The 27,835-nt window shown below is 37.1% G+C and overlaps 11 protein-coding genes across 13 annotated transcripts; 2 read left to right on the forward strand and 9 right to left on the reverse strand.

The window, feature by feature from the left end:
• Positions 1-5,714: 5,714 nt before the first annotated feature.
• LOC108136134 (peptide methionine sulfoxide reductase) lies at positions 5,715-7,950 on the reverse strand. Of its 3 annotated transcripts, none has more exons than XM_017257125.2 (4): positions 7,830-7,950; positions 6,585-6,766; positions 6,185-6,445; positions 5,715-6,124 (listed from the first exon to the last, which is right to left on the reverse strand). In XM_017257125.2, exons 1-4 carry the CDS (start codon positions 7,878-7,880, stop codon positions 5,890-5,892), a joined length of 729 nt encoding a protein of 242 aa, XP_017112614.1. In that variant the 5' UTR covers positions 7,881-7,950; the 3' UTR covers positions 5,715-5,889. The 3 variants fall into 3 exon arrangements, with proteins under 3 accessions (XP_017112614.1, XP_017112613.1, XP_041564141.1); XM_017257124.2 differs by having other exon boundaries at positions 6,573-6,766; XM_041708207.1 differs by lacking the exon at positions 7,830-7,950 and adding an exon at positions 6,846-6,908 and having other exon boundaries at positions 6,573-6,766.
• A 203-nt stretch (positions 7,951-8,153) lies between these two features.
• LOC108136135 (gonadal protein gdl) lies at positions 8,154-9,260 on the reverse strand. Its single transcript, XM_017257129.2, has 3 exons — positions 9,115-9,260; positions 8,765-9,059; positions 8,154-8,385 (listed from the first exon to the last, which is right to left on the reverse strand). The coding sequence occupies exons 1-3, from the start codon at positions 9,258-9,260 to the stop codon at positions 8,242-8,244; spliced, it is 585 nt and encodes a 194-aa protein (XP_017112618.1). The 3' UTR covers positions 8,154-8,241.
• Positions 9,261-9,334: 74 nt separating this feature from the next.
• Positions 9,335-9,571, reverse strand: LOC108136137 (gonadal protein gdl-ORF39). Its single transcript, XM_017257131.2, has one exon. It carries the CDS (start codon positions 9,452-9,454, stop codon positions 9,335-9,337), a length of 120 nt encoding a protein of 39 aa, XP_017112620.1. The 5' UTR covers positions 9,455-9,571.
• A 17-nt stretch (positions 9,572-9,588) lies between these two features.
• Positions 9,589-9,986, reverse strand: LOC108136136 (protein Z600). The gene has a single exon (XM_017257130.2). It carries the CDS (start codon positions 9,869-9,871, stop codon positions 9,602-9,604), a length of 270 nt encoding a protein of 89 aa, XP_017112619.1. The 5' UTR covers positions 9,872-9,986; the 3' UTR covers positions 9,589-9,601.
• A 932-nt stretch (positions 9,987-10,918) lies between these two features.
• Positions 10,919-14,245, forward strand: LOC108136153 (MAPK regulated corepressor interacting protein 2). The gene is made up of 4 exons (XM_017257148.2): positions 10,919-11,340; positions 11,574-11,667; positions 12,798-12,916; positions 13,310-14,245. The coding sequence occupies exons 1-4, from the start codon at positions 11,289-11,291 to the stop codon at positions 13,567-13,569; spliced, it is 525 nt and encodes a 174-aa protein (XP_017112637.1). The 5' UTR covers positions 10,919-11,288; the 3' UTR covers positions 13,570-14,245.
• A 789-nt stretch (positions 14,246-15,034) lies between these two features.
• Positions 15,035-16,250, forward strand: LOC108136128 (deubiquitinase OTUD6B). Its single transcript, XM_017257119.2, has 2 exons — positions 15,035-15,724; positions 15,790-16,250. Exons 1-2 carry the CDS (start codon positions 15,124-15,126, stop codon positions 16,131-16,133), a joined length of 945 nt encoding a protein of 314 aa, XP_017112608.1. The 5' UTR covers positions 15,035-15,123; the 3' UTR covers positions 16,134-16,250.
• LOC108136129 (sugar transporter SWEET1) lies at positions 16,180-19,818 on the reverse strand. Its single transcript, XM_017257120.2, has 3 exons — positions 19,483-19,818; positions 16,832-17,237; positions 16,180-16,665 (listed from the first exon to the last, which is right to left on the reverse strand). Exons 1-3 carry the CDS (start codon positions 19,653-19,655, stop codon positions 16,552-16,554), a joined length of 693 nt encoding a protein of 230 aa, XP_017112609.1. The 5' UTR covers positions 19,656-19,818; the 3' UTR covers positions 16,180-16,551.
• A 666-nt stretch (positions 19,819-20,484) lies between these two features.
• Positions 20,485-22,209, reverse strand: LOC108136155 (DDB1- and CUL4-associated factor 13). Its single transcript, XM_017257150.2, has 3 exons — positions 22,055-22,209; positions 21,288-22,002; positions 20,485-21,100 (listed from the first exon to the last, which is right to left on the reverse strand). Exons 1-3 carry the CDS (start codon positions 22,122-22,124, stop codon positions 20,548-20,550), a joined length of 1,338 nt encoding a protein of 445 aa, XP_017112639.1. The 5' UTR covers positions 22,125-22,209; the 3' UTR covers positions 20,485-20,547.
• Positions 22,210-22,459: 250 nt separating this feature from the next.
• Positions 22,460-23,178, reverse strand: LOC108136044 (dynein light chain Tctex-type protein 2B). The gene has a single exon (XM_017256975.2). The coding sequence runs from the start codon at positions 23,078-23,080 to the stop codon at positions 22,565-22,567; it is 516 nt and encodes a 171-aa protein (XP_017112464.1). The 5' UTR covers positions 23,081-23,178; the 3' UTR covers positions 22,460-22,564.
• Positions 23,179-23,486: 308 nt separating this feature from the next.
• LOC108136032 lies at positions 23,487-25,474 on the reverse strand. Its single transcript, XM_017256964.2, has 2 exons — positions 24,780-25,474; positions 23,487-24,187 (listed from the first exon to the last, which is right to left on the reverse strand). Exons 1-2 carry the CDS (start codon positions 25,343-25,345, stop codon positions 23,632-23,634), a joined length of 1,122 nt encoding a protein of 373 aa, XP_017112453.1. The 5' UTR covers positions 25,346-25,474; the 3' UTR covers positions 23,487-23,631.
• Positions 25,475-26,452: 978 nt separating this feature from the next.
• LOC108136038 (C-type lectin 37Da-like) lies at positions 26,453-27,081 on the reverse strand. The gene is made up of 2 exons (XM_017256969.2): positions 26,949-27,081; positions 26,453-26,889 (listed from the first exon to the last, which is right to left on the reverse strand). Exons 1-2 carry the CDS (start codon positions 27,034-27,036, stop codon positions 26,483-26,485), a joined length of 495 nt encoding a protein of 164 aa, XP_017112458.1. The 5' UTR covers positions 27,037-27,081; the 3' UTR covers positions 26,453-26,482.
• Positions 27,082-27,835: the final 754 nt, after the last annotated feature.

Consider the following 27,835-nt stretch of genomic DNA (forward strand, 5'->3'; position numbering starts at 1 on the left):
TCTGAGCCTGGAATATCCGTCAACTGTAAACAAAAAATAATATATTATAACAAAACCAATTTTTGTTAGTGCACATCAAACTTACCAAATCGTGCACACAATTCAAACTTGTGTCAAGTTTAAATTTGAATGGGTCATGGGTTGTGACACCATTATTTCTCAAAATGTTAACCATTTCGATCAAAAGTGCCTTAGATGGTGTCATTTCTATACCTAACAGTGTTATTTCCAGATAGCGTAGATTCTTGCAGGATATTAATATTTCAAATAATTTATTCTTGGAATACACGTAACCTAAAACTAATTTTTCCAATGTAGTCTTGTGCTTTAAGACAAATTTGTGATGAATCGATAAACTGGACTTAAAAGTTTTTAGCTGCGGAAAAGTTAGCCAGTTTAAAGTATTTGAGCAACAATTTTTTAATTCAAGCTCCTCTATTCCAAAATTTTGAAAATACTTGTAAAACGTTCGAAGCTCCCATAAATTTTCAAGTTTTAAACAACGAAGTTTTTTAAGCGGCCCATACAAATCACACAAATTAATTGCCATTTTACAGTGAAAGTAAACTGCCAAATATTCCAGATTGACTAAAGTACAAATTTCACTTGCTGGAAAAAATGTAAACATGTTCTAAATAATGTTGTATATGCGCTTTTTTTATACTTACGTTCACATCCTAAGTAATAAGTAAATTCCAAGCCGTTTAAGTATTTTATTTCCCTCAGCACACTGAAGATTTCGACACTGGCGACACAATCTATCCACAATCCTACGGACCTCAGTGATTTTAAATTGCCCAAGACTTTGGGCAGTTCGCCTCGTTCATACCAATGCAGATATATTGTACATTTGTACAATACTGCTCAATTAATTTCATCATATGTACAATCGTCTAAAAATTGAAATCTCTCCACAACGCGCCGAACTTTGTGTCCACAAAGTGGCAGAATAAGTGACCAAGGCTTAAAATATAATGAGGTAGACACTTCATTATACTGATCTCGAGCATGATAGACAAAAGCATCCCTTAGAACTGGATGAGTCAGGGCCAATTGACACTTGTCTTGATCGCAAAGCAGGTCGAATATTTTATCCAAGAGCTCTGGTGGTAAATTTATTAAATTTCTTAACGTTTCCATTCTGATGAATTTCCTTGAATTTTCCAAAGTTCCGAGCGTTGCTTCCTTCCTCAACTACGTATTTTGCATATCTATGATCAATTGCCGATATAAAAAGAGTTTACCAAAAGAGCGATAAGGTTTTGATCACTTGAGTTTCTGAGAATCAAATATAAAATGCCTTTGGGAAATAGCTGATACGAGAAGCTTACGCAGAAAGAATTATGACTCACGATCGCTTTTGTTGTATGTATTATTTTGTTAATAAAATTAAATGCCTTTTAAACTAGTCCAATAGGAAAAATACTAATCGGTGGATATTTCTGAACTGTAAATGATTTTAGCAAGACATCATCTGCTGTAAGTGCTTGTAGCTTTTTAGTTTTTTAAGACCGTTCTTTTAATTCCTTAATATGTATTTCTTACCTTTTAATATTTTATACATAAATTTACAAATTTTTTGTATCAGCCCGGTTCCAGTTTTCACTTCCGAAAGATTCACACGGATTCGAATTTTCCAGACCTGATCCAATTTTCCAGATCCGCAAAGCGTGTTGTGTTGACACCTTTTTCATCGTCTTTGGCAAATTTAGTCCCGAACACTACTTGTGAAAAGTTTGAAACACTGGTGCCAAGCAGCTGATTTACGCACAAAATTTAAAATACAATTTTTATAATTGTATTATTACAATTTACAATGTATTTTATTTAATTTTTACAATTAATTGAATGACAATTAATGTACAACTAAAAATAGACAAATTTTTACAATAAATAGTATTTTTTCATAAAAATATGATTCTTACTTTTTAGCTCATACACAAACCTTAGCTAAAACTCATGAAGATAATGTGTAAAAAATAACCATATGTGTAATATATAATAATGGGAGTATTTTAAATATTTATAACGCGAATGTTAAAACTTTCCAAGCAGTGAATGAAACATTCCCAAATAAATTATATATTTTTTTTACACATTTTTACAATTTATAAAAATTTGATTTTATTTTATGTCCATAGGTGATTCGAATATTAACAGGAAAATCAAAATAGCTTCGTATTTTTTTTATCATATACGCATATTAACTAGATACAGATCTTTTTAAAATTTAAAAAACAAATTAAATTTTTTTTTAATCGAACTACTTAACGGAAATTATTTTGAAAATCAGGAAATTTTTTTTTTGTATGCATAATATTCGATATAAGGTCGAACATTAAATTTTAATTATATCTGAAATGGCATCTAAGTTTTGGCTTGTTAAAGTTTTCTTCCTTTTGTGCTTAAATTGATCTGCTGCTAAAATTTATATATGACTATATTTAAGTAGTCAGGTTAAATTGGTTGTTATTTCTTTTCTTTTTAGTGTTCGATTACTTTGTCTAATATTTACTGCCCTTATCAAGCAGGTTAATGATCTCAAATGACTTTGACAACGCTTGGGCTTTCTTTGACATTTAAGTGCTAACGATTTCTTTCTACTTAAAGATTAAGTAAACTAAACCTTCCACCGTATCTATAGAGTTGTGCCCTTGGAAGGCTTAACACAGCTTAGCAACTATTAAAACTAATTATGAAGCGCAAGCCACTTGAAATCGGTATTTAATCCCAAAACGGATTACCTAGGGCCCTTCGGAAAATACTCTTAAGTACAGGCAAAGATTATACAATACAACATAATAAGACTATATGTCTTATTATGTTAAAGCAAGGGATTTGCAAATTTGTGGGATACAAGTTAACATAACGAATGAATTGAATACTTTTATTTCTGAATAATGAGTTTTATTTAAGGTCATTTCACTTTTATGTCAGCTAAAAATTTAAGAATAATAATTGTCCATTATTCAGGGTCTTCATCGCAGACAAACCTTATCCGCAGTCAACAATTAAGGAACTATATTATAGTATTTATTTAATTTTAACACCTAATTGCATTAATTCTTTGGGCTATCAAATTAAGTCGACAGGAAAACTGGTTTTTAATTTATGGAATTTAGTATTATAAATTAATTTTCAGTTTTCAGTTTATTTTTGTAAAAAAAATATCAATTTACAATCCATTTTGGGTACCCTCGCTTATATAATTAGTCGTGATAGTTATTTCTTGCAATAATAATAATCAACTAAGGCTAGGCATTATCTGGATCATGACATTGAGTTTGTTCTTTATCACAATTTGAAATTAATTTAAAAAGAACGAATTAATCATTCCAAACAAAATGATTTGCAATTATTTTGGGTTCATTCCCGTGTTATTATTGCAAATCACAACGATTACATATAGAAGAAGCCCCATTGACCTTTTCCCGTTCCTGTGACATCGTAAAATCTTGTGCAACATCTATTTTTCGACCCATTGATACGATTAGTACACCTCCCATTCCATTCGACTTTTACCATTCCAATAAACTGTTCATTATCAACCCGTGCGACCAATACAAAGAAAGCCTAAGATCGTCGCCGTCAACAAGTTTAAATGATTTGTAGTTTTCGTAGTTGTTGTTGTTGCCATGTCTATAGCGTGTCTGATGAAGGCAGCTCTTCTTCTTCGCGAGGCGAACGAATAACGGACGATCTTGTAAAATTCGCTGTAGCTAAAGTATCCAATATTTTTATTTCAAATTTGGTCAGTTGATTGGGGTAGATCTAATCTATATACTGTCAAAAAATCATTTAAATACCTATTTTAGGAACCGCTCAAATCGCCCTTGTTTCTCACTTCCCAACGGGTACTTCGATTTTAATGATTTTTGAAAAATCAGATACATGAGTTCGAGTACTACCAACTGACCTGATCTAAGCCCATTTCCTGCATTCTGTCATATAGAAAAGATTTAACAAAAAACATTTTAAATCTTCCATTCGCTGTAAACAAAAATGCCCTGCTATTTTCGCCCGTTTGCTTTGACTTATCGCCAAACACGCGTCGAACCGGCTTGCGTTGGAGTGAAAGGGAGGGGGCGAGTGGGGCTGAAAAAGGGGGGCCGACGGGTGAGAGAGAGCAGAAGAGCGTGTATTATTATAGCTTTGTGGGAAGAGCAAAAAAGACAGAGAGAGTGGGGAAAAGATGTGCTCTCCTCTAATCAAAAAAACAACAAAGAGCGGTCAAATCTGACGAAATTTGGGTTGAAGGCCTGGATACATAGTCTATCTGTATCTTTATACAAAGACGGGGTAAGATGGATTTCTTAACCTTAGGTGAAGTACGAGGAAAATTTATGGTTATTAGAAATATTGCCAGGAATGGTAGCACTATACAAATGACAGCGGAATCTATAAAATAACTTTCTCTAAATGACAAAAATGGCTCAACGTAAGCAAATATTTTATGCTTAAAAATATTTTAAAAGTTAATAATAAATCATAGGCTTTTTTATTTTAATCTAGTAAATTATTATTTTTTTTTTAGATATATTTCCTCTCATGAAAATGTAACCCAAAGTGGCCAAATTTGACGAAAAATTTTAGTTTAAGGCTTAGGATATAAAAAACGTATTTATTTAAGCATAGGCAAAAAATAAAAAATACGCAAACTACATATATTTCTTGATAAGGTAAAGGCTAAAATATTTTGTGAAGCCAAATAAAACGAGTACTAGTAAAATTTACTTCCGACGTATGACATGGTTTTCTTAATTTATTTTAGACGTGTGGTCTAAAAAAATTACCTAAATATATATACCTCTTGAGATATTTCGTCTTATCAGATCTTTCCCATGAGTAAGTGCATTTCTTTCTATTTTCGATCAATTAATGCTAGTCACTCCCGCCAGTAATTTATAGATCCTCAAATTAGCAAAACGTTTTAGATTAGAATAAAGCTACTGATAGTTTTCACAATTTATAGACGTGAACAATTTAAATACTTCACAATTTTTAAACTTTTCTTATATTTGTTAAGCTACATATATATTGTATAGGTATGTTCATACATAGAGCGAAACTATTGCAAAATTCTTGAGGTCAGTCACTTCACCGTCCTTGGGTAACAGATATTTATTGCTTTGCCATTTTTAAAATTCCTCTTGTATAAATACTACGTCTATAACATTTTTAGAAATATTTTTATTAAGCAGACCCATTTATAAAATACATGGATTATAATACAAACAAAACCAAATTTCACCAGTTATTCGATCAGGTATTGTCTTGACAGCAATGCAAACTCATTAAAGTTTAATAAACAGATGACCCAGCGAATTTGTTATCGGTGTGTTGAGTGCAGATAAGGCAGGATCCTGGACAGGAACTTAATATGACTTGCAAGCTGTTTATCACCCCAGATTATTCAGTCAGTTATCTAGGCTTTTGTTTTTGCAATTTCGGCACATGACGAGGATCACTTCGACTAATACTCGTGTACTTAATACTAAACGAAGACGCACTTCTGTATTTGCAGATTATTTTATTGGTCAAATGCTGGCAAGAATAAATTCACTGCCTTAATGTGTGATATAAAAAAGATATATTTTGTTAGGCAGGAGGTACCTGCATGTTGTTTTTTGCTCAAAATTATGCAGAGTATAACAATAAAATAGTATTTTTTGTAGTTTAACTAAACTGAACCACCCAAGAACAAGTTCATGAACTTTAATTTGAGATATATTTTTATTATTATAATAAAATATATATGTTTTTCCATATATTTAAGTGTCTTTTCTAATTCTACATAATACACAATCTGTTTTGAACAAGCAAACTCTTGATAAAATTACCCCCCTAGGTGTACGATCTACGCTTAACATCTATGCACATTCGACCATGTCAGCAGTAGAGACCCTGGCCCTCGTTTTGCTCCACGTGGTAGTTACAGTACTGGCGCTGGGTGGGCGTAAGACCCATGGACTCCACCTCCGCCTTGAACTGCTCCATGCCTCCGACTCCGGCCAGATAGCCATTGAGTTTGGTGGCCACATAGCTGGTCTGCAACAGTTTTGGGGTGAGATTCAGCGAGGATGCGAGGTCCTTGTGACCCTGCAGTCTGTACTTTTGATGGTACCTAAGGGGAAAGAGGGTATTTAACATCAAGGGGTCAAGACGTGTGCTATTTTTAACTTACGCCTCGGCTGGGTAAAAGTTCTCCTTGGACGCAATTTCCGTGGTTATGATTTCTGGAGCGCGACGCTCCTGTTCCTCCAATTTGGAAGCATGTGCAATCCGCTTCTGTTCATCGTCGTGGTACAAAATCAAGGAGGCATACTGGCGCTTAATGGGCGTGGTCAGTCCATACTCATGGTTGTTCCAGAACAGATCCAACAGCTCCTTGAAGCTGATCACAGTGGGATCATAGTCGATTTCCAGCACCTCCGTGTGATCGCCCCTGTTGAGATTTGTGGTTAGTACCAGATCCGAAAGGTTTATGGGATGGGGAACATATGTCGAAGGATGTCGAAGGAAAAAGAAATGTACATGTTAGGATGATCAGTGCTCTGGATCCGCTATCTTACATTTTACGGTACGTTGGCAAGTCCGAGCTGCCGCCGGCGTATCCCACGGTGGTTCGCAAGACCCCACGGGTAGCTCCATATAGAGATTCCGCGCCCCAGAAACATCCCATACCAAAGGTGGCCGTGGCCTTTGGAATATTCACATCGTGAACCGGCGAAATATTCAGTTCCTTCTGTTCATTGCGAACGGTGCTCTGGAAGAAGAAGAATAATGGGGGCGTATGAGCAACAATTTCACCGGATTTAGATATATAATTCGTTTTTATGGCGCACCAGAAACAAAAAGGTCAAACCGTAACCATAGCCCGGTAAGCAACGCATTTTATTACAAACAAATAAACGAAAAAAACTTTTAGATTCAGATTTAGATTTTTTTTGGTTTTTGAGATACAAGCTTCAGGCGTCTGATGTCGTCAGCAAAATAATGCACTCTTTACAAAACTCTCTCTCTCTCTTTCTCTCTCTGTCTGATTTAACTCTCTTCGCCTTGCAATTGCAGCTGTTGAACAGCTGATTTAACAGACTCTCGCTCTCCCACACAAAATCAATTTCAAAATCAAGGTCAATAAAAAAACTGTTTAAAAGAAAGTAAAAGTCGTTGTTCGATGGGGCTTCTTTTGGAAAACACAACAACTAACGTTTGCACAATATTAAATCACTCTCCAAAATAAACACTCTCCAAATAAAACACCTTTTTTAAGCTGCTAAAACTTGCCTTGAAATTACGAAACAGTCGCGAAAACATTGCGTGCAAACTGCTCAACTGTTGGGAAGCAACTAAACATGGCCAAACAAATCAAATTCCTATAGCCAACAAATTGGTGTGAACATAAAGTTAAATTATTCTGAACATTAGATGACGGAAACTGGCTTTTATGACTAAGCACATGAAACATCAAACAATTGGCTACTTGACCTTGTAAGGGTTCAAGAAACTTTAAGCGTTTTGAATTCGTAATAGCATTCTGTACACCCAGGTAATTTAATTCAAATTTTAATGTTTTTAGAGAATTGTTACTAATAACAGGCTATATTTATTGAGAGGAACTATTTAAAATTACAAATTAATTTAAAAATAAATGTTCACTGTTTAGAGACCGATATTAAATACACTTTAAAATAGTTGAAGAGGAAATGCGTTAAAAAATAATAATCACTGTATAAAGGATATTAACACTTTTTTAAAGCAGGACATTCAAAAACACTTTTTACAGGATCTAAAGGCGCCAATCACAAGTTCTCGGATGAGTTACTCACCAGATCCTTGAGCTCAGGATGCGAAACAGTTGGGGTAATAGTCAGAGACATGATTTCACTACGTTTTTTTTTTTTATTTAATGTGTTGCTTTGAAATTTGAAAGCAAAACTGATGCATCTGCAGACCGGTCGCTCCAATTTATAGCGCCGCCTCTCCGCTTTCTACGGGAAATATAGAGAGCCGCGCTATCTTTATCAATTCTCCCGCTCTTCTGGCGGCCCCGTCTCTTGCTCCCTCTCACAATTCTTCGCTGATTAAAACTGCGCAGCGCTACAGGTTTCTTTCGGACCCACAATGGACGATCGTACAGCCGGGACATTTGATCAGGGTTAATAATTTAATTGCCTTATATATTCTAATTTAAACAAGTCAAGTGCAGTCTTTTGTGGTCTCCGGATTATTAATTAGTGGTCATTTGTTGGGCTCGTATTTCAATCGACTCAAACGCAAAATAAAGTCCAGCAGGAACATTTGTATCTTGATCTCCTTCGGATTCTCGGTGACATAAAAACCGGGAACTCCGGCCTTTTGAAGGGTGGATTGTTGGTCGTTAACCTGAAAGATATAAGTTGAAAGATTAAAATGGTACTTAAGTACTTAATTTGATTTATGCAGACTTAGTTTTGAGATTATTATGCACTTTAAACAAAAGTTTATCATTAATTTAAGTTAAAATTAAAGTTAGTTTAGATACTTATTCATTTTAAAATAGTTAAAGCTTTCCCGTAACAAATCAATCACTTAACAAAATTATTTTGTAATTATTTCATTAGTCCTTGAAAGATTATTCTAATTTTAAGTAAAAGTTTTTTAAATAATTCTCGTTTTAAACGCAACACAATATATTTTAAAATTTTTGACTTTTAGCTGAAGTTAAATTCAGTTCAGATAGCAGAATTATATGGAGCCTATAGTACGGTTGTTAAATGGGCACCTTTTGATCAAGTATTTCAATAATCTTCTTGTCTGATTCAAGCAGTTTCTTCGTGTGCTTGATTTTCATGAGGCCCAAAATGTGGTGAAGCTCCTCGGGATCCTTGATTTTGCTCCTCCACTCGGCCACCTCAATTTCATACTCGTTTTCCACCTGCATTCGCATTTTGATCAAATGTCTTTCGGTTTCGTGTTGCAATTCCATTAGGGCTTTAACAATCACAAAAATCCCCTCATTCAGCACACAATTCGCCAGTTCGGTGAGTAAATCATAGGAAATTCGCGTCTGTAGGTTTCTGTAGTTAAAAAGGATTAATTAATATTTAAAAACGTGTAAATTTAAGGACTTACTCTGGAAGTTCCGAGTGATAGGAGCGCAGTTGATCAACAAGAAAATATATTTTTCGCTGCAGAAATTCCGGTGTCGGCTGCTGGTGCTCTACTAAAGCCTCACTACTATTGGAATTGCCCTCGTTGTTTGCCGTAATGTCTGTCATCTTAAGTAGTTGTTATTTATTATATAAATTTTATATTTCAAGTTAATGAGTAATTTTTCGCGTTTATTTTGTTTTTAGTGATTTTTTGTGCATCCGCACTCTAAATTCGCCGCTTCGCCGCAAGAACAGCTGTGCGCCAGGGCTGCCAGATAGATCAACAGCAGTGTGACCACAAACAAATTGATTGCCCACATTATCGTCAACCAGAAAAAGGCGCGTAACGTATTAAATTTAAATTTGATGTATATATTTTATTGTATGAGAGCGAGGAAGAAAATATTTGACTTGTTCGATTTGAAATCAAAGTTGCTTATAACTAAGGTGATCACATTGGGGCATGATTAGAAGTTCAAAGATTTGCGAGCCCTGATAAAGTGTTTGTCCGCCTCGTAAGTGTACATGCGATTGAGTTTGTTTTTGCGGCGTTTCTTGAGTTCGGTTTGAAACTTTCCGGTTCCACTGCTGCTGGGGGTGGCGGGCACTAGTCCATACTTCTTGCTGTCCAGGGAGTAGCACTCCCGGCTGCCCAATTCCCTCTGTTCCTTGGGGGTTTCCACAATTTTCAGGCTGTTCAGGCGCTGCAGCACTTGGTTGGTTTCGTTGGTCGACATGATGACTTTTTGGTTGAACGGGAAGTTAATGTGAAGCTTGACGTGGTTGCTTTGATACTGATTTCCTTTTGCCCCCCGACCCTCTTTATATCCAGTTGATGTGTGTGCAATTTTTCAGGGGTCATAAATATCTTTGCGGAAAATATTGCTTATCCGTTTCCCGCATCTGTCGTTTTATGACCCTACCTGCTCGTAATTTAATTTTCCACTGAAAAATCTCGCTAATCCCTTTTTAATACGTTGGAATTACGCGCGCAGGTAGTAAAAACGTTTACTTTACTGTCGCCATAAAGTCCGCCTTTAAATATTTCTTAAATTTTCTAAAACTTCTTCCAATGTATTTTTTAAGTTGAAACGGGGAACTTATAAATAAAATAAATTCTATAATTTTTATACTCTATCATTCCTTTTGTTAATGGCATATGGTAGTTTGGGTTATGGTAGTTTGACTGTGTATAAAATATCGCTAATATATTTCGAGTTTCCAATTACTCAAGCATGTACTGCATTTCAAAAAAAGTTGTAAAGCATTTTAAGCCAGCGCAAAATCCATTAAAATTAAAACAGTTGTGCACTCATCATATTTTAAAAGAGTAGGTTAACAATAACTTTATATATAATAACCAATATAAGCGGAAGTCAATATCAAATTTTGATTTTATATAAACTTTTTAATCAAATTATTAGCCCTTTAAAATTTCGCGCGCAGATAAAAATAATTTATAGCCCTCAGCAGAGTGTACACACTGTACGAATCATATGGTAACCATGCACGTGTATCGGTTGAACAGTTTATGCGGAACGCATCTTCGTGACTTTTTAAAGCTGAATAACAGTACATACATAATTTGAATTTTTTTTCCTTTAAATCGTATTGCATATTAACAGAAAAATGGAATACGTATTTTCAATTGGCAAGCGAAAATGCTACGCCTAATTTTAAGCGATCAGGTTTTGAGATTCTCCAAACATCGCGTACTTGTCCGCATAAACCCGTTAACATATGGCTTTAGCTGGTGTTTCTCTTAACATTTCGTTATGCGATTTGAGTGGAGCAATGCATTGGAGCTTCGTCCGCCGCACAGAACGTTATCGTTATAAAACACACGCATTTTCCAGGAGCAATCAAGTGCGGTTGTCGGTGAATTAAATCGAAATTAAATCAATTGATACGACTGCAGTGAAATAGAAGAGCGTGAATTCATCATCGCTTTAACTAGAGTGTATTGTGTAACCTTTCAAGACGATGACAGACCAAAAGGAGGCGACGCGCGGAAGGGTGCCACTGATCATATGATTGCACAAGGGGTAAAGAACTGAAAACATAGCAAACATACATTTCGTTGCCAAAAAAGAAAACAGTATCACGAAAATCGGAAGGACAATATTTGCCCTGGTATTTTCTCCACTACCCATCATGTACACAATCAACAAGGGCCCCAGCAAAATCGTTGCTAAAACTCGTCGCGGTGAGTGATTAATAATAATAATAATAATAATGGTTAATAATGATACAATAGACCCTTTTAAGAGAGAGCGCTTTTGCCCAGCTGTTATGTCACAACTATTCTCTTTTCTGCTGGCCTCACTCTCCCGCTCTCTCCTGTTCTCTCTTTATCTGTTAACTTTTTGTTTTGCCGGCTTTTCCACTGCAAATAAATGAATTACATTTTCATCATTCTTTTTTTTTTTTTCATTGCAGGCCTGGCACAAAATTTTGAAAAATTCGAAAGCATCAAGGAGAGCGGCCGGAAAAATGCCAGTTTCGATCTGAACAGTCCCGAGGAGCACAAAAAGTAAGAATCTTGGCTGCTTATGCAAACACCCAGCACATGGTGAAAATGTGGAAAGCGAGGGAAAAGTGGCGGAGGTGGGGGGTTCGAGACCCTCGTCTTATCTCTGACATTTTATCGCAAGAATCCGTGGCGACCTAGCACCGTAATGCTAATTGCCATTGCTCCCAAGCATATACACTTACATATACTCTCCCTAGGAGACCCAAGGGAAACACGTGGGTCAGGCGTCGGTTATCGGCTCCACTTTTATTTAAATGCCCCGGAGGCATTGACTTTTCCACGACCGTTACGTCACGACTTCAACGCAACTTCTCGGGTATACTTAGCCAAAGTCTACGCTAAAAAAAACTCGCAACTCGGTCTTGTCAATTAATTGTTGGGTCTATTAGAGTTGTGTCTATATAGGACTTTCTACCAAGGACTTTCTAAGAGGAATATGCATATCAATTTTTTTTAATCTGTATTTATTATGACCGTTTTTGTAATATATTTAAATCGACATGTTTTTGATCACGACCATTACATCACATCTCTAACTGAGAAGTGTGCGGATTTTGTGGATTTATTTAAAAATAAAACTTGAAAATTTGTTGTAGTCTTCAAACACCGCTATAAAGATATCTTACAGGTGTTATTTTTTTTGAAATTTCTTTTTCAGTTTTTTACACGATTGCACTTTTTTGAAGACCTTTTTTTAAAATCAATAACACAAATCCTTGTCAATCAACAGATTGGTCCTTAAGCTGTTTCTTCAGCATTTATTTTTCAAAATCAAATTAAAATCATTGTTTATTTAAATCCTACCATTTATGATAAATAAGTGTATTAAATTTAAGGTCTTAAAATCCTGTTGTATTTCAATTAAAAATTCTATTTTACCGCAATCGTTAAACTAAAAGCAATGCACTCGCAATAATTACGAATTAAAATGCATTTAACGTTTCCAAAACTGAGTACCGTGTTGTCGAACCCAGATTCCCCACCTTTGCCTTATTTTCCTCAAGTGATTTATTTTTGAAGCCCACATGTTTGAGGGGAGAACTGTGTGATTTGCATAAGTGCGCTGTCGTTAAAACACAAAAGTATTGTTATTAAAATCGAATATGCCTTTATTTCGTTTTTGAAAACAGCATACCGCGTCCAGTGTTTCAACAGAGCTTCGCCTCCAAGCGGATCACGCCTACCAAACTGATCGAGGATGAGGTGATAACGCCGCAGCATGAGGAAATTATACGTTACATAAATGACTGTGAGTGACTTATGATTTGAACTTAGTATTTACAAGCTCCAGGGTCAAAAAATATTAATACCTAATCTAAAATAACACACTTTACTTTTAAATATACGATTTGCAATTAATTAACCCCATCATAAAATAAAGAAACAAAAATATTTTGAAACTATTTACTACATTGGAATTGTGATAACTTGTAAAGTAAATGATTTACCTGAAAGTTCAAGTAATATGTTTAATGATATGCTTCGATTAAAATATAAAAAAATTTCGTATTTAGTTTTAAAAGTGTAATTTATCGAAGCCTAATTTAAAATACAATTAAAGTCGAGTTAGAGAAGATATCAAATCTGTGTTATTTTTAAAGACTTTTTGTTAATTTATATATTATATATTCTTTTTTTACAGCCTGGAACATTCTGGTAGCGCAGAATCCCTACGATTCGAGTTCGTCCGCCAAGCCCGCCGAGAAACCGGTGGCGGATGCCAACAACAATAGCGCCGCAAGCCCGGTGGAGAGCATTATGGCCAACACGCCGGTGCCCGCATCCTCGACAGCTACCGTTTGGGTGGAGCCGCCCAGTCCGGCGCTGCAAGACTTCAAGCCCTTCGACCTGGAGTCATGGTGGGGCCGTCGCCTCTTCCAGAACATCACCAAGAGCCTCTAGAAAGGATTTCAAGGATCGTGAGAGATAGAGCCTGCTCTTTGGTAATTCCTAGCTAGCCAGTGCTTCCTTTTGTACTTGTACGTTCGACTGGACATGGGCAAAATCACACTAGATATATTACTGTAGACGAGACAAGGAACTTGCGTAGATTTCGGTTAGTGGCTAAGTAAATATCACTTGGGACGTTAGTGGTTAGGCAGCCTCTGATGTGGCAAGTCATGGCTTAGTTTCTTCTTGTTTTTTTAAGTGTGTAAATGAAGTAAATTAAGAGTCGTCGCCGTTGGCCAATGTAAATAATACCTACGATTTCTAGTTTGCACTTAAGAATGTGTTATAGAGCCGTAAGAAACGTATCATCTGGTTTTGCTTGCCAGTTTTTTAAAATCAACACTCTTGTGAATTGTACAAAAAACGATATAAGGTTCAAATTGTCATCAAATTTTGCAATCCATTTTGGTTTCACTCATGTTTGTAATTGCTGATTCAAATCTAAATAATTGTATATATATATTAATAAAAATGTAGTATCTTTTGTGGACTATAGTTAAGATTTAGGAATATCAAAGGTAGGAATTGGTTGAGCCGATTCCTTGCCACTGGCATGCATGTATTTAGTTTCTCATTCTAGATCGTTTTATGTTAAGCATTAATAAAAAATTCAGCCTGTTGCAAAATATTTTTACTCTGTATTTTATTTTACAATTGCTGGAAGTAATAGACATTTTTTGTTGGCAGATTGCTGTTTAATAATGGTAGTCAATTATTATCTAAAGCGTTTTATAGTTATTAAATGTCTATGTTTTCTGGTAATTACTTGTTTATTCTGAAGGTGAAAAGTTTTTCGTAAGAGCCAGCGGCAAAATTATCAGGATTTATTCTAAAAATTTAAAAATTATCAAATTTCACTATTAATTTTAAGTGTCGGCTTAGCAACATCTTTTATTCTTTTATAAGATAATTATATGACTCTTTAATAAGTTTGTTTTGTTGTTCAAAATTGTTTTTTAAAATACTTCATATTTATTTATCGGTGAGTTTTCTCAAAATGATTTAATTTCAAAGCTTTATAAAAAATATGTTAATTAAAATTTTTATAAAATTATTTTTAAAATCATAAACATAATCTTCAGTTCCTTAAAAACTATAGGCATAGCTAAAGTCAAAACAATAAGCTTGACAAGTAGCTTAATAAGCTTTTGTTTATATACAAAAACTGGTACCTCACAATGGAAATGTGATTCTTTCTTGCCAAATATAATAAATTAAGGTCTTATTTAAATGTAAACTAATGCAACTTATTGCAGTTGGAAATTTTGCAAATTCCCCCATTTTATTCGTTTTTGCTTGATAACCCATAATGCGATAGTATCGATCAAAACAATCGATTGCCCATTATCAATGTTTTTGCAGCCGTAGTGTAAATAGGGCATAATAGTTGACAAAACATCGATGACATCGAAGTTGAAATCGATGTTTTTCCACCTCTACCAAACCTGCCGAAAATATAATTTTTAAGAACATTGCGTTTATTGTTAGTTAATTGAATTAAACAAAATGGCAGGTGATGGCGAGGCGGTTGGGGAGCTGGAATCCCGCTTGGGGGATGTGAGCCTGGAGGACATAGGGGCGCGTCATCGTCGCGAACGCAAGGAACTGCAGGCCAAGTTGCAGGCCATGAAGAAGAATGCCCCGAAGAATAACAAAAACAAGAGGAAGGAGTTCCTGGAGGAGATGGCTCGCTTAGAGGGAGAACTGGACCAGCGTCACAAGGCGGAACTGCAGTCGGCGGAGGCCAAAGACGCGCCAGCGGAGGCAGAAGTTAAGAAGCCAGCAGAGAAGCCTGTGCCAAAGGATGAGGAGAACGAGGAAAAGCAGGAGGAGGAGGAGGAGGGTGAGGAGCAGCTGCCCTCCAATCAGCGAGTGTCCAAGGCTCAAAAACGACGCGATAAGAAAGCCAAGGAGGCGCGCGAACGCGAGGCGGAGATCAAAACGGAACTCCAGAATGCCGCCAATCAGCCAACACCCAAATTAATCGAGCTCCAGCAGATCACAGCTAAGCTATCGGAACGCCAATTGTCCCTCCATAATATAGCTTCCGATGGCGATTGTCTGTATCAGTCCATCAGACACCAACTGATTGTAAATGCTCTTCCAGGTAATGGATGATTATCCATCCACATGTCACCACATGCAAATGAAGCCTTTATCTTCAACTTACAGGTCACAGTGTTCAGGAGCTGCGAGAGGAGACGGCCAACTATGTGCGTGCCCACAAGGAGTCGCTAATCTCGTACATGGTCCATCCGGAAACGGGAGATCTGCTGAACGATCAGCAGTTCGAGAATTACTGCCACGATATAGCCAAAACTCACGCCTGGGGCGGCCACATCGAACTGAAGGCTATATCCTCGCTGCTGCGAGTGCCCATTGAGGTCATCCAAGCGGAGGGAGCACCCACACTGCTGGGACAAGAGGAGTTCGGTGGTTCACCGCTGGTCATCTGCTACCATCGCCACATTTACCAACTGGGCGCCCATTACAACTCAACAGTGCCAGTTGCCTAAAGCAAACACAATCCCCAATTACAACACAGATATACAGATAACTCACTCGATTTTGTAACCTTGTTCATTATTACACATTTATGTTGACATTTATAAATACGCATTATGCAATTGGAAGATTTGAATTATTGTCAAAAATTGCAAGTATGTAGTAGTTATATACAATAATATAATAGTCAATATGATAACAGTTAATAACAATTAGGTTAGCTAGCAACTTAGCTGGATTTGTTCTAAGAAAATATTTCTTATATCGAAAAATAATTTGTCTAGCTCAAATTTAGTTCAGTTGTGGCGGTTTAGTGTAAATTCAAGCAATAATTTGATTATTCCTCGAGCCTAACTACGTATTACTTGGTAATGTTGTTGCAACAACCCATTATTTGTCCATTTTTCTAGGTAAAGCGATCGATTTCAATTATTTGTCCTTCTTGCTGTCCTTGGGCTTCTTAGCAGCCGCCGGCTTGTTGGGATAAATAGCAAACATGGCCAGCTGAATTCCTCCCAAAACCAGCAACAATAGATTCTGCAGCTGAAATATAAGATTTATTAATTACAGTTTATGTTTTAGAAGGAGGTATTGTTAATAATTAGATCTATTTGGACTAATATGGTTTTTATCTGTCTCATTGTTGGGAATTCTTTTTATTAACATCTTAATCTTTTAGCTCTTTAAATATATATTTTTCAAGACTTACCACCATCACAGTATTCTTGATGGATATGGCGTACACCATCCAGGATGCAGCCACCATATTACCGGCCAGGATAATTGGAAAGGGCATGCCCTCGGTGCTCTTCTTCTCAATGATTTGCGGCAGATGGAGGAGTGGCGAGCCCACCAACCATACCAGGATGCCGGTGATCAGCATTCCCAGACGGAACTCGATCTTGGCAGGATCCTCGAAGTTGGCATATGCCGTGACGACCAATAGGAACACCGAGGAGCAGCCGATCTGCTTCCAGATGGTGCCCCTGCTGCCGCTGGAGGCGTAGTAGTAAAAACCGACCAGGAAGACGAAGTTGATGACCAGTCCAATTAAATTGGTATTGATCATGGCAGCATCGTTCATAATATTTGCCAGCTTTAAGCTGAGAACGGTCCTGGAATAGGGAAGTTAATAGATTAGCTTGGGAAATGTATTTATAATAATAATAGTTTGAAAAATGTATTTATATTTTCGTCAAGCTAATAATTTAAACAAAGTAGGGAAAATATAAAAATGCATATTTATAATAGGTACATTTTAAAGTAATTTCTTTTTATAAGGGCGATAAAAAATTTATTTTTGTTTTTATTTTTAAAAATAGATTAGATATTAATATAATTTTTATTTCAATACAAAGTGCATATAAAAGAAAATTTAAGGTTATTTTCGTAAATTTTGATTAAATCATTTATTTGCAGTATATTGAAAATGAATTTTAAGAAGTTATTCTCAGTTTTCATTTTCCTTGAACAACTTAGACAACATCAAAGGTTTTTGTTTATTGATGTGAAAGCATTTGAGCACTTCAGATTGACCCATTACTATTATTTTGACCGCAGCTGTATAAGATGTGAGCGTTCCTTGTGGCACCTCTCATTTGAATTAGAAGCTCAGATGGGACTTGTATTCTTAATTTAATAGAAGCGATACCTTATCTATTTGCAAAGCAGGCTGATAAGCTTATTCATATGTTACTTGTTGTTTAGCTCAGCAGTTCCTTTCATTTAATATAAAAAATAACAGAAAAAATCCACAAAAACAAATAAAGTACAAAATAAAAATTATTTAATTTCCAAAAATTTCAATTTAATTTATTTGAAAAGAGATCATATTTTCACGAAGACCAACTTAAATTATTCAAATTCGTAAGTCAGAGAACAAGTTTTGCCTACAACAAATCTGTACAAAAAGCTTAGAGAAAGGGAAATGGAACCAGTTTTCATTTTGACTGCTTTACTAACCATTAATAATTAACATTTTACTCTACAGAGTGATAGTAAGGACCTGTTTCTGTTTAATAATTATTTTATCAGTTTGATTTACATGTTGTTATATATATCATTAGATGCACTAATGCCGACTCAAGTGGGTTTTTGTGGCATACCAGAATATAATAGTGATTTGCAAATCATGCTACACGTAGCCATTGATAAGAAGGAAAATAAATAACCAGCGATACCATCGATCAACTTATCATAATCACACAACACAATGGTGAAATACATTCGTGTTTTGTGCAATTGAATACAAACTGCCCGCGAAATTGCCCTTGACCTACACCTTGTTTCGAATGGAACTCATTTAGCATTCAACTGTTGCTTCGCTTGCATGTCTGGGGGTCCTTACACTTGACACAGTCCAAGTTAACACCTTCCGGAAGTCACCCCCTCACAGGCCATCAGTGTTGGCAGAGCTACGACAGAGTACCTGATTCTCAAATAATATTTTATATTTTTAGGCTTTGTAAGTAAACCAAATAAAAATAACTAAATGGGTTGTGAAATCAAAAATAAATGTCTCACACTTTCGATTGGTAAATCTCTAAGTTGTTAAAGTAAAACATAGATAGAACAAAAAAAATTCATTCAATTAGTGAGTAATGAAAAATTATCATTGAGAATGTTATCTGAGGGAAGCAGAAAATGCACTTAAATCTTATTGATAAGCTATGCACATATGTCTTACTTAAAATTAGATACTGTGCGATTACGCTTCATAAAATAATATTTTAAAATTTCAAAAATAAAGTTGTGTTTGTTAGTTCCGTTAGGTAATTATAGAAGATTATAGCACTTGGGTACAACTACTCAGATATCCATAATTATAGAAGATTATAGCACTTGGGTACAACTACTCAGATAGTTCCCATCACTGGAAACCACCCCCTGGAATGTGCCACCCACTTTATTCCGGGCACGTGGAGAAGGCAAGGCATCTATCTTTCAATTGTCTCATAAACTATTAGAGGAGCTCTCCCAGATTGGACAGACCAAACCGGATCAGCATTCCTAAAACTATATACACTCCAGAGATAAGAGCTACATATGTGTTTTTGGAAGCCCCGCATCGATAAGAAGACAAAGGTCAACGAAAGCTACATAAACCTTTTCAAATTGTAACGGACGAAGATGATCGAAGTGGATTTCGATTTGGCCATCGTGTGATGTAACCCATTCCATTGCTATCCTATTGCATCGAGTGCAAAACCGATTTATGTAGTAGCGGCCTTGAGAAGAACCGATTCTGTGGTGTCATGACGACAGTTTGAAAATTTAATCAATTCCCACACAGATGCGTTTGGCATTTGTTTATTTTTTTTCCTTTGTTTTGTTGGGTGTCGTATGCAGTGGAGTACTCACAGCACCACTCCGCCGAGAAACGGACCCACCGGGTAGACATCGCTGCTGCCCTTCTTCCGGATGTCGTTCATCAGCGCCACGCCGGACAGAAACTGCAGGGTAGTGATGGTGCCGGCCACCTTGGCAATGAGTTCGCTATGAGGCGCCAATAGGTCACCCAGTGTCTCCATCATGATGATGATCTTAAGTGCTGACCGCTCAAACGAGTTATGTATGTATGTGTGTGCGGTTGGGAGGGGGACGAAGTGCCGCCGAGAGTATATAAACAAATGAACGAAAACAAAAACTAACGAACGACTGGCGGCTGCCGTAACAACAAACGAACAAATACTGAGCCCCAAACGGCGGCGCTGGCAACGTTTTATAGGCGAAAACGCCCTAGAAATGGACGCAGTTCCCCGATTCTCGCTATCGTTATCGCGACGCGGGCTCTTATCGGATCCAAATCGTATTTCGAACTTGCACAAAATGTTACAGCATGTGACAAACAAGAGAGATTTCTCTTCAGGTTAACAAAATAAAGTATTTAAGAGCAATTAACCTTTAGGAGAAGCTCTAAATACCATGAATTATCGGTTAATCATATATAATCTAAACTTTCTTCGGCTATATTCTATAATATTTATAGTAAAAGCTTCTCTCCAGGCTAACAAAATAGGGTATTTAAGAGCAACTAATCTTTAGGAAAAGCTCTAAATACCAAGAATTATCCGGTAATGGATTATATGATATACTTTCTAAGACTATATTCTATCATATATATAGTAAAAGCTTCTCCTAAAGGTTAGTGTTACAATTCCTTTGTAATTGTAAGACCAATAAAATGTTAAACAAGTGTGAAACCATTGAATTTCTTTAAAACAAAATTAGTTAGAGAAAGCTGTATGCCAAAGTATTGTAAAAACTATTGTATAAACTAAAAAATATTTTTCATTTTCAAGATATCCTTTCAACAGCCTACATCTCTAGAGAATATGCTTTCATAAAGTATGCTTCCGCTTATTTGGGCCTTACAAAAATCAATTTTATTCAAACTTATCCAACTATAGGCGTAAAAAATCGCCTTTAGACCTCCTCCTTGAGCACATGCTTTTTCTTTTCGCTGACGTAGGGCACCTTGCCCTTCTTGGAGTGCTTGCGCACATTGGCCTCCTTGACCTGCTGCTTCTCCTTGACGGTGCGCATCTTCTTCTGGGCATTGAGCACGTGACGCGGCACCTGCCGATGGCGAGCGATTCGCTTGATCTGCGGATGGGCGGCATACTTCTGCTTCAGCGCCTCCTGGTAATTGAAGTTGACCCGTTCGCGCGGCCGAATGACGCCCAGTTTCTCGGATGCATTCGCCTTCCACATGCGCACGTTCATCTCGTCGGAGCCGGAGAAGACATATCGATTGTCCAGCGACCAGGCCACACAGACCACATGCTGCATGCGTTTGGTGTGATAAATGTCACGCGAGTGGCTGTGATGGGCATTGTAAATGCGGATGGTCTTGTCGTAGCTGGCCGTGACGAATTCCTTGCCCGTGGGCGAGTAGTCCACATCGGTGACCGCGGAAACATGGTCAAAGTGCACCTTCAAGGGTGTCTGCAGCTTACGAGTGTCAAAGGTGTAAAGACTGGAAAGGATAATAAGGTTTTAGGGGGTTTTGGTGGTCAAGAAGTTTTGCTTTCGAATTGAGTATGGTTACAATTTCTAGAAATGACAATCAACTAAAGGAGTTTTATGAATTTAACACAGTATTATTGTTTTCATACTCCATTCTTAGTTAAGGTACCAAATTACTATCTAAGTTCTTCACTCACTTGCAATCCTCGTTGGCGACCGTGAAGTTGAACGCCTCCATGGGATTCCAGGCCAACTTGTTGCTCTTCATGGTGAGGACGACTTTCCGCAGTGGCTGCGCCTCCCGCTGATCGTACAGGATAATGCTGCGATCGCTGGCACAACAGGCCAGGATGCTCGTCTCCACGGGATTGTACGATATGGTGTGCAGCGTATCGACGCCCCACTTCAAAGTCTTCAGGGGATCGTTGTGCTTCTCGTCCCAGATGGCGCACACCTCGCCACAGGTGGCGAATTTGTTATCCTTGCGATTGTGCGAGATGCCGTGGAGGCCGAATTTACTCAGTATCGTGTTTACCGGCACCTCATCTTCGCCGACTTCCGGTGCCTCGGTCTTCCACACTTTGATGGTTTTGTCATCGCCCACGGTGAAGATGCGATCTCCATCGCGGGTGTAGGCTATACCCCGGACGAAACCATCGTGGGCCACAAAGTTCCGGGAACTTGTGCGATTGGCCAGGTCCCAAATTCGGACCTCACCGTCATATGCCCCAGTGGCCAGGCAGGATAGTTGCTTGGGATGCTTCCCAAAACAGGAGACTCCATCGCGATGGCCGCTTAAATTGCACACGAAGGGCTTGGCAAACACTCGGTCCAGTTTGGTGGCGTTCAATGCACGCACATATTCCCTGGGACCCTCCAAAGGATGCAGCGCTGGATCGTAGTTCCGTGGCACTGCAAATGGTTGACTATTTTAAACTGAACTTTTCTGCTTTTTTCAACTCACGTTTATGCTGCTGCAACTTGGTTTCCCGCACATAATTGTCCGGGTTGCGACTGATCATTTTCACCTTCATCCTGACAGCATTAATTGTAGTTTCTCGCGGCGCAAATGAAAATTATATACGATGTTGAAAATAAACAACATGTGCGAGTGACAGTGTTGCCCTACCGAGCAGCCATCAGCTGATTGGTACGGGTACAGCGTGTGGCCACACTATCCCAAAACATTTGGGGCAGCACTGAAATTCAAATTTTTAGAGGTAAAAATAGGAAAACCTTGTTTTCTTGTGTTTGCGAAGTTTTTTATTAAAGTTAAGTTTTTTAATTTAATTTTTTAAGTGGAAAATCGAGCTAAATAAATAAAAAACCTAAAATGGTTGTATGTTGCTATGATAGTTGCCTATTTATCTTATTTTATGCTTGCCGAAATGAAGCACCACTTCTTGTTTATTCAAGTTTTGACCGTAACATAATACTGAACAATTTCCAAGTTTGTTTAATACTTTTCAATCATTTAATATTGATAGCAACCAAAAACAGTGGCGATGCAAATAAAACTGCCGCCATCGTAGGTATATCGCTCATAGTCATCCGATAGCTCATCCCAAATGGCTCGGGCTCCGTAGAAACATCCAGCTCCGGTTTGCTGATATAGCACTACGTTGACCACGTGCTTGAATCTCGGATTGGATCCACGGCCCTTCATCTTCAGGTTGATCTCGTCGGCAACATCCCGGGTCCACTTTAGGGCGTCCGTTTGATTGTAGTTCTTATTGCCCAACTTTTCCTTGACCACTTGGGCTATCATGAAGCGAATGTAGGGCAACGGGAACTTTTTGCCAAATGCCGGGCCCATATTATAGAAGTTATAGATGGTGACATCTGCAGCCGGTTTCGCTTCATTTCCGGGCTCCAGTTCGTCCTCGGATAGACTGTTGGATTGTGCATCGGATCGGCTAATGTCGCTGACTCCGGACAAACGATTAGCCTCTCTCCCCACTGATAAGCTTCTAGTCCTAATTGCAGACATTTGAACGATATTTATAGCTTAGTGTTGGACGCACTCCCAGTTGTAAGTTAATGCTACTGATCGATCGAGCTCAATTATAAATACAATGAAATCCGACATGTGATTCCTGGGCATCTTTTTTTGTAAAAAAATCAAATTGTTCTATTCTCGTCTTTTGATTTGTTTCACGGGTGTATATATTTGAATATAAAAATTACTAAATAAAAAAACTAAATTTTTTTAAAAAAGTATAATATAAACATTTATTTATGAATATATTTTACTGTGAACTAAAATGAATTTATATATTCTTAATAAATTAAAAAAATAAAATATGTAAGCTTAGTTTAAAGTAAGTGCTATACATTCTTGCTTTTTAAAAAATTATTTTTTTTTGTTTAATTGGATAAATGGAAAAACAAGAAAGTGGTTGTGATTGGTTTTTATTTTTGTGTTAACATATTTTTGTTTTTTTTTTTTACACTTTTCATTGGCTAAATGAAGCAATTTTCCATTGGACAAAAGATTACAAAATTAACCTAACGCTAAGGAGTAACTGAGAAAGTGAAGCTTCAACGAGTTGTATGTCTGTATCGTCGGATGCGAGGCTGAAGTTTTGAGGAATTCTGAACGTAGGTGCCACTACTGGCTATCGAGGGTTCCTTGGCTTTCAGGGTAACCGCATCATCGATCTGCTTCTTGGCCAGCTCTTTTCCATCGAGCTTTTGCTGCTGAATTTCGTGGACTTTTCGCAGGCAGCAGCAATTCCTCAGGGCTTCGATAAAACACTCCACATTCCTGCTGAAGTTGAGCAGGTGCTCCTGGGAAATGGCGGACTTCTCCCGATGACAGCCCTCGTCGATGGCCACTTGGGCATGGAAGATGCACTCACTGGCGTGACTGAGGGTATTCTTCAGGTTGAAGATTTGCTGCTTCTTTTTCATCTGCATCTGGATGTAGCGAGCACAAAGCAACTCAAAGCGGCGCTGTTCACTCCGATACTCATCGAAAAGCTGATCGTATTTCGAGTGCAGCTGCTCTGTCTCACACTTGAGGACCTTGAGAGCTTTGTCCTTCTTTGCCAACTGTCGACGACTCTGGCGATGGGACACCGAGAGCTCATCGTACCTGCAGGATACATAACGATAATAAGTAATGCTAGCAATATTCAAAATTGAAAAATTAAATTATCATTGAGAAGAAATCATATAAAATTATCATAAAACCATGTACTTTTTTTCTTTTGAAGGTTTCGAAGATATTTGGTCCTTCAAGTATTTATAATTTATAATATTTATGCTTTTTTTTGAGAAGAAATCATATAAAATTATCATAAAACCATATCCTTTTTTTGCTTTTGAAGGTTTCGAAGAAATTTGGTCCTTCAAGTATTTATAATTTATAATATTTATGTTTTTTTTTTTGAAAATTTGTCTCGAATAAATATTTCAATTCATACTTTTATGTTCTGTAAATAGTTTAGTTTAACGTGATGATATTTGTGTTAACTTTGAGATGAAATCATAAAAAATTATCATAAAATCATATACTTTTTTTTAAGTGTTTACATAACAAACACCATTTCTTCGCTTTTGAAGGTTTCGAAGAAATTTGGTCCTTCAAGTATTTATAATTTATAATTCTTATGTCAAAATCATAATTTTATATTCTGTAAAAAGTTTAGTTAAACGTGATGACGTTTTCGTTCCCTGAAACTCACCGCTGTTGCATGAGCAGGGGACTGATGGAATTGTACAAGTCACCGATGGACTTGACATTCGATCCGCTGGGAATTTTGTCCTCGGGATCGCTGTCCCCGGAGCTGGAGGTATCGATTCCCCGGAGCAGCTGCACCAGCCGTCCGTTCCGCTGCTTTTCCGTATCCAGTGAGAACAATAGTTCGTTAACCCGTTCCGTCTGCCGATCGAGGGCCATCCGCAGCTTGAACTCCTGCTGCTGATCCTCGCGGATGGTGTGCTCCAGTTCGCTGACCAGTCGCAGGATCTGCTGGATGGTCTGCTGGTAAGGATTATGGGTTTTGGCCAACTGCACAGCAGCCGAGGCCAGGCAATCCTCGTCCGGGGAGCTGTCCTCTTCGTCCTCCGAGGGGATTCGAAGGCTACGTGAAATGGCGGAAGACCTTGAGGTGGAGCTCGAAGGGGAACTGTGACGCGATATGAACTTATGGCGGGTGGCGAACGGTAGGCTATCCGAATCCTTTCTTTTTGCTCCGTCCCCGAAGCCTAGACCTTTGCTCACACTCCTCAGGATGGCACTCAGGCTCATCCTTGGTCCTTTCCCAGGTCTTGTCGCTGTCGACGTCGTTGTCTCCGTCTTGTCACCTGGCTCTGAAAATATTCAGGCCTTGTGCCAGGATGTGTGCTACGGTTGTTTGTCAGTAATTCACTGCCTACTTTTCCCTACACTACTCAAAACTTAGAACTAAAAAAACATTGTTGTTTGTTGTATTCAATCAAAAAATCATGAGTAGTATAATTAAAAGAAATTCAAAAAACATATAAACATTACATATCTAAATTTTGAATAAAAATCAAATAATCATTAATAGTATATTTTTAGTTACAGCTAAAAAAACTTTTATGAAATACCTATACCTCAAATTTAATTTATTTTAATTAAAAAGGCAACAGCCAAATAAATATTTAAATAATATATTTTTGTTACCTTTTTAATTTTTTTAATTTTTAAATTGTATTATTATTTTTTTATTTTTTATATTTATTGTATGTTAATCACATAATAGACCTTCGCCGTTGTTTTTTGTAAGCTGATATTAATTGTAATTCTGTAAATTAAAATAAAAAAAAATATTGCTATGCCTTGTTTTAAAACTGTCTCAGTTTTTGGATTGTAAACATAGTTTTTGTTTACAATTTTTTGTAAGTACTGGAAAGTGTTTGTGATTTTTTTTGAGTACACTCACGGCCATCTGAAAGTTGCCTCCTCTCAGGCTCACTTTCCATATGGTTTCGCACAACTTTTTAAATTGGTTTCAGTTTTAACACCTTTGCATCCAGTTTCCTCGGCACTCAATCAAAGTTGTCGTTTCTCCGCCTCCAAATTCCTTCCTTCGCATATGTTTTTAGAGCCCCCAACTTTCCCCGATTTTCCCCGCTTTCCCTCGCAGGTTTCCTCTGGTGTTTGTTAGTCGTGCGTAAATTGCCATTAGCCAGAAAGGGTTTCCAAGACTTGATACACTTATTGCATTTTTATGGGCTAAAGTTTTGTTGCTTTTTCCTCGGCTTTTATTTCTTTTTTTTTTTGCTGACTGAGAGGCTGCATGTCTACTTGATTAAGGTAGAACTTGCTGGTGAATTTTTATTTTAAACTTGATTAATGAAGTTTTTCAGCCGGTAGCGAAAAATAACAATGTTAACAGATTTACTTTAAATTTATTTTCTATTACCAGGAAACAAGCGAAGCTGTTATTGGGTATGATTTCTCACAAATGTAGTGTCTGTCTGATACACATTGGCTGTCATTAGTTGAGTTGTAATTAGTTGGGGCTTGTCGGCCACGCAACTCGCCACAATGCTCATTTCCATTGTAATAAAACCAATCATGTTTTCCCTGATTCGCCAAGTCCGCACCCGAAGTCCAGTATATATCATTAATCTGATTTTTAAGCAGATATTGATTAACCAAATCCCATTCTTCGATGGTCTCAAAAGCTATTAGATGGGCGTTTATCCGATGACAAGTCTCGGATGCATCAAACCAGTTCTTCTTTTCCCTGGTGTCAATGTAATAATGGCCTTGACCGATTTTGACGAATGGATCTGTCATAATATTCAAGTAATCTTGTATTCCTGCATAATAGTTTGAGGTATTAAAAACATTACTGTGTTATTTATGTTAATATAATTACCATCTTCAATAAATGGTATCACTTGATAAGCTCCAACGAAATAAAGTAGCCCCAATATAACCAAGAGCACAGTGTATTTATCGAACATTTTCAATTACTGGTTAAAACATCGCTGAGCTAAGCTGCTTTATACCCCTGCCAGGTGCGCAGTTTTCTATTTATTTATTTTAATTCGCCTATAAGATTAAGACAATTGTCTCCCGTCAATATGTACTGTACACTGTACACTGTACACACTGCTATTGGCATGTAATTGTCAAGAAAAACAGAATTATCCGTATAATGTGTTGTTTCTTAGTATCAGAACATTGTTTTTTAAGCCCGTTACACGTATAGGAAAAGTATTCAATACTTTTTAGAAGTATGTCTCAGATAGAGGCAAGCGTTGCCGATCCTATAAAGTATATACATTCAAATATCCTGGATCAGGATCATAAGTAGGGTCGATCTACCCATGTTACTCCGAATATTCGTCCTTATGAACGGGAAGAGTTATGAGCAATTAGTTTTAGTTATGGTTTCACTGCATATTTGAAAACAGGGGGTTTGTATATTTTAGCATACGCTTTTTCGCTCAAAAAAATGTTATTTGGATTGGGGGCTTGAATCCTGCTTTTATTTAGTCGAACGCTTACACATTTTTCATCACAAAATTTGATATCTGATATTTTATATGTTGAAGGTGCGATCACTACGACTTTTTTACCTCGTTAAAAGGTGTTTTTGTTTGATATTATAATAGTATAAATTCTAACTGAAAATTTTTATTTTTCTGTATAGAAATGAAACTACAAAGTATTGACTTTATATTATTTAGTATTGAATTAATACTTATTCTTTAATACAGCCTTTTGTTTATTTTCAAGTATATAAGTCGGAACAGGACG

The sequence above is a fragment of the Drosophila elegans genome, unplaced genomic scaffold (genome assembly GCF_018152505.1).
Source record: "Drosophila elegans isolate 14027-0461.03 unplaced genomic scaffold, ASM1815250v1 contig_208, whole genome shotgun sequence".
Classification (NCBI taxonomy): domain Eukaryota; kingdom Metazoa; phylum Arthropoda; class Insecta; order Diptera; family Drosophilidae; genus Drosophila; species Drosophila elegans.